Here is a 4,928-nt window from a genome sequence, read left to right as displayed (position 1 = left end):
CTTGTACGCTTGTACATGATGTGTTTGACCTGTGTAACTAACCAGGACCTTTCACACGGTGTGTGTGTGTGCATTAGGCCGTCAGCAGATGCTCTTATCCAGAGGTGACTTGAGATAAGATTACTATCACCGACGTAGCAGCCAAAATGTGAAGTACTGAGGGGCAGTACATTTACAGTACAGCGCCCTGTCAATGGCAAATGAGAACGCTTAAAGGAACATTATGGGAAATGCGCTTACCGTCGTGTGGCTAGATATCGCCTACCTAGCTTGCAGCGAGCGCATTTTCCATAATGTTGGCGTGTTCCTTTAAAGGACCATGCCAGTCTTCTTGACATGTTGTTCCAAGTCATTTGTGTCTTTTTTCATAATCTTCTTTGTGTTATTTTCTGCCGATTCACCACCGACATAGGCTTCCGTTGTGTCTGAGAAACCTATGTCTTAAACACCACGTGTTAAACACCATTTGTTTAACCTTTATTTACCCAGGGTAGGTTCGCTGAGCACAGATGCTCTTTTTTCAGGAACGCCCCGCTTCACATCCACACAGTTCCATCCACACCTGCGAGCTGCCCAGTACAACCACAGTCTGACACCTGGAGCTGCCCAGTACAACCACAGTCTGACACCTGGGAGCCGCCCAGTACAACCACAGTCTGACACCTGGGAGCCGCCCAGTACAACCACAGTCTGACACCTGGGAGCTGCCCAGTACAACCCACAGTCTGCCACCTGGGAGCTGCCCGGTACAACCACAGTCTGACACCTGGGAGCCGCCGGTACAACCACAGTCTGACACCTGGGAGCTGCCCAGTACAACCACAGTCTGACACCTGGAGCTGCCCAGTACAACCACAGTCTGACACCTGGAGCTGCCCAGTACAACCACAGTCTGACACCTGGGAGCTGCCCAGTACAACCACAGTCTGACACCTGGGAGCCGCCCAGTACAACCACAGTCTGACACCTGGGAGCTGCCCAGTACAACCACAGTCTGACACCTGGGAGCTGCCCAGTACAACCACAGTCTGCCACCTGGAGCTGCCCAGTACAACCATAGTCTGACACCTGGGAGCTGCCCAGTACAACCACAGTCTGACACCTGGGAGCTGCCCAGTACAACCACAGTCTGCCACCTGGGAGCTGCCCAGTACAACCACAGTCTGACACCTGGGAGCTGCCAGTACAACCACAGTCTGACACCTGGGAGCCGCCCAGTACAACCACAGTCTGACACCTGGGAGCTGCCCAGTACAACCACAGTCTGACACCTGGGAGCTGCCCAGTACAACCACAGTCTGACACCTGGGAGCTGCCCAGTACCAACCACAGTCTGACACCTGGAGCTGCCCAGTACAACCACAGTCTGCCACCTGGGAGCTGCCCAGTACAACCACAGTCTGACACCTGGGAGCTGCCCAGTACAACCACAGTCTGACACCTGGGAGCTGCCCAGTACAACCACAGTCTGACACCTGGGAGCTGCCCAGTACAACCACAGTCTGACACCTGGGAGCTGCCCAGTACGACCACAGTCTGACACCGTTGGCCACTGAGCAACTCCACTGGAGCAGCAGTTGGGGGTTAAGTGCCTTGCTCAAGGGCACTTCCGCGGCAAGATTTTCAGCGGCAGTCCATGAAAGTTGCCACGTTTGACTCAAAGTAAAATAATCTTAGTTAGCTAGTCAGCTAGTGCACCTTTACAATGAAGATAGCCTACAATGAACGACTCGCACAAGCGGCAGGCAGGTGTGTTTGTGCTCATTGGTTGTTGTGTCCCTGAGGTCAGTGTACCTGTTACAGGCCTGGCCGTCCTGTCCACCGAGCCCCGGGTCCATGTAGCTGGCAGACTGCTGAAGCCCGCAGGGATGGCGTCCCACTGGTCGAACCGCACGCCGCTGCCCAGCGAATAGGAGCCGGCCGCGCAAGGAGTACACAGCTGATTGGACATCTCTAAGAACTCCCCTGCCGCACATGAGAAAGCTGACAGAAGAGGAGAAAGGCGGGTCATACACACACACACACACACACATACACATACATGCACACACACACACACACATACACATACATGCACATACATGCACACACACACACACACACACACATACACACACACACATGCACATGTAACGGAGGCACCGCATGTCTATCCACAGTCACGAGGGACTTGTATAGTGAAGTGACTGTGGACGTTAAGCGGTACTGCAAGTTAAACTCACTCCCCAGAGGCATCCAGACCCAGTACTTAGAAGTGAATTCACCTCTTGGTACAGTGGTCTGTGATGCCGCCCGCGACGCGGGAGTCCGGGGTTCAACTCCCCTTAACAGGGGTCGAATCTGAAAACACTACGCAGAGCAATACGAGACCGGCTACACGCACACACATGCACGTGTGCACACACACACACACACACACACACACACACACACACACACACACACACACACACACACACACACACACACACACACACACACACACACACACACACACACACACACACACACACACACACACACACACACACAAACACACACACACACACACACACACACACACACACACACACACACACACACACACACAAACAAAACACACTAGTCATATCATATTCAAGAATCAACACAAGTCGAGAGCCAATATTTCCAGTGTGTTGCTCCACAACCAGGATACGGAGGATGAATATAAAAACAACAACCGCCTGTTTTTTCATTTTCATTTTCATCCTGAATGATTGAGTAACAACAACATCTCATCTTCAGTCTCCTGTTCAGCCATAAACAACACAAACACTGGTACGTTTCTAACACGACAGTTAGACTCCACAATGTGTGCTGTAAAGTGTAAACAGAGCATTATCCACGTGTGCCTTTTCCTGACCATGAAGATATGTGACTCTAGATGTGATATAAAAGCCAGTCATAGAAGAAGAAGAGCGGCTGATGACTTTATTGTCAGTATACACAAGGCAATTGAAATTCATCTTTTCGTATACCGTACTTTTCGCACTATAAGCCGCACTGGACTATAAGCTGCAGGTGTTTTAATGTTTAATTACCATATGTAATTAGCATTGGGACACAATACTGTCGGACAATAACAAGAATTAACTAATTTACAAGTTGTATTAAGTTTAGCAAATAAGGGAACAGATAAATAACATTTCAATGCAGTCAAACAAGCAATATTTAGATTTTTACATTTTCGGGTTTGGTCACGCCGAGTCACATATAAGCCGCACCGTTATATAAGTCGCAGGGTCGAAAAATGGGGGGAAAAGCCGCGGCTTATAGTCCGAAAAAAGTATGGTATATACCTCCTAGTTAGAACGTACACACGGTCCCCCACACACGTGCATTCCTTCAGAGAGTTCAGTCGCAGTGAAGCGCCCCTGAAGCAGTTTGGTGGCACAGACAGTGCCTTACTTAAGGGCACATAGGTAGAGATGGTGGGGACTGTAATGAGGACTGTTGTAATACCAGCCACCCTTCGGTCCACAGCTAGAATACACCCTTCTGTCTGTGCCGAGGATCAAACCGGCCACCTTTCAGTTACTGGTTGGCCACTTCTACCTCTAGGCCATCCTGCCAGAGTTATGGTTGACAGAGCCATCTTAGCTGTAGGCGCCGTAATGGAGGTCTCTTTATTATGATTCAGTATTCTAGTTGTGTTGTATTATTAGTTGTACTGTCACTTTAGGTGGTGGGCGTGCTCACGGGGGTGTGGCGCTAATGGGAGTGTCTTATGGAATTTCATTCACCTTTTCACGTCTGACAGTTCTCGTGTTTGACAGTTCACAGAGGTTGACAGCTCACGGAGAGAGGGGGTGAGAGTTAGGAGAGCATAATTATTTTCTTTTGACCGCAATAACGCAATACCGCAAAGTGCAAATCGTATTTTGTTTGTCTCATGATGAAGCGAAAGAATAAATGCCTTAAAAGTATTTCTTGGACGTGGAACGGAGTTATTTCACGTTGCGCGTCAATTGTTTGAACTCCTCCGCTCAGCCCCTCGGCACTACCTGTCTATGACAGTCTACTGCCGCAACATTAGCTTTGTGTTCGATTGGTACAATGTTCGTAACCAAGAGAGCCTAACAGAGGATGTAGACCTTCCTTCTGAAACCGGAGAAGCTCAACCCCTAACAGAGGATGTAGACCTCCTTCTGAAACCGGAGAAGCTCAACCCTAACAGAGGATGTAGAGCTCCTTCTGAAACCGGAGAAGCTCACCCTAACAGAGGATGTAGAGACCTCCTTCTGAAACCGGAGAAGCTCAACCCTAACAGAGGATGTAGACCTCCTTCTGAAACCGGAGAAGTTCAACCCTAACAGAGGATGTAGACCTCCTTCTGAAACCGGAGAAGCTCAACCCTAACAGAGGATGTAGAGCTCCTTCTGAAACCCGGAGAAGCTCAACCCTAACAGAGGATGTAGAGCTCCTTCTGAAACTGGAGAAACTCAACCCTAACAGAGGATGTAGAGCTCCTTCTGAAACCGGAGAAGCTCAACCCTAACAGAGGATGTAGACCTTCCTTCTGAAACTGGAGAAGCTCAACCCTAACAGAGGATGTAGACCTCCTTCTGAAACTGGAGAAGCTCAACCCTAACAGAGGATGTAGAGCTCCTTCTGAAACTGGAGAAGCTCAACCCTAACAGAGGATGTAGACCTCCTTCTGAAACCGGAGAAGCTCAACCCTAACAGAGGATGTAGAGCTCCTTCTGAAACCGGAGAAGCTCAACCCTAACAGAGGATGTAGACCTCCTTCTGAAACCTGTGAAGCTCAACCCTAACAGAGGATGTAGACCTGCTTCTGAAACCTGTGAAGCTCAACCCTAACAGAGGATGTAGACTTCCTTCTGAAACTGGAGAAACTCAACCCTAACAGAGGATGTAGACTTCCTTCTGAAACCGGAGAAGCTCAA

The 4,928-nt window shown here is 49.5% G+C and overlaps 1 protein-coding gene across 1 annotated transcript in view; it reads right to left on the bottom strand.

Annotated features, from left to right (window-relative positions):
• The window catches only part of LOC311241938 (endosome/lysosome-associated apoptosis and autophagy regulator family member 2-like), a 30,265-nt gene extending 28,355 nt beyond the window's left edge, over positions 1-1,910 (bottom strand). The window contains exon 1 of the mRNA XM_084330891.1: positions 1,795-1,910. Coding sequence (XP_084187017.1) covers positions 1,795-1,838 — 44 coding nt within the window. The 5' untranslated portion in view covers positions 1,839-1,910. The remainder of the gene's footprint in view (positions 1-1,794) is intronic.
• Between the last annotated feature and the right edge of the window lie 3,018 nt (positions 1,911-4,928).

Source organism: Notolepis coatsorum (assembly GCF_963971535.1).
Source record: "Notolepis coatsorum genome assembly, chromosome: 15".
In the NCBI taxonomy this organism is placed as follows: Eukaryota; Metazoa; Chordata; class Actinopteri; order Aulopiformes; family Paralepididae; genus Notolepis; species Notolepis coatsorum.
The sequence above is the reverse complement of the archived record's forward strand: the minus strand, read 5'-3'. Positions and strand labels throughout refer to the sequence as shown.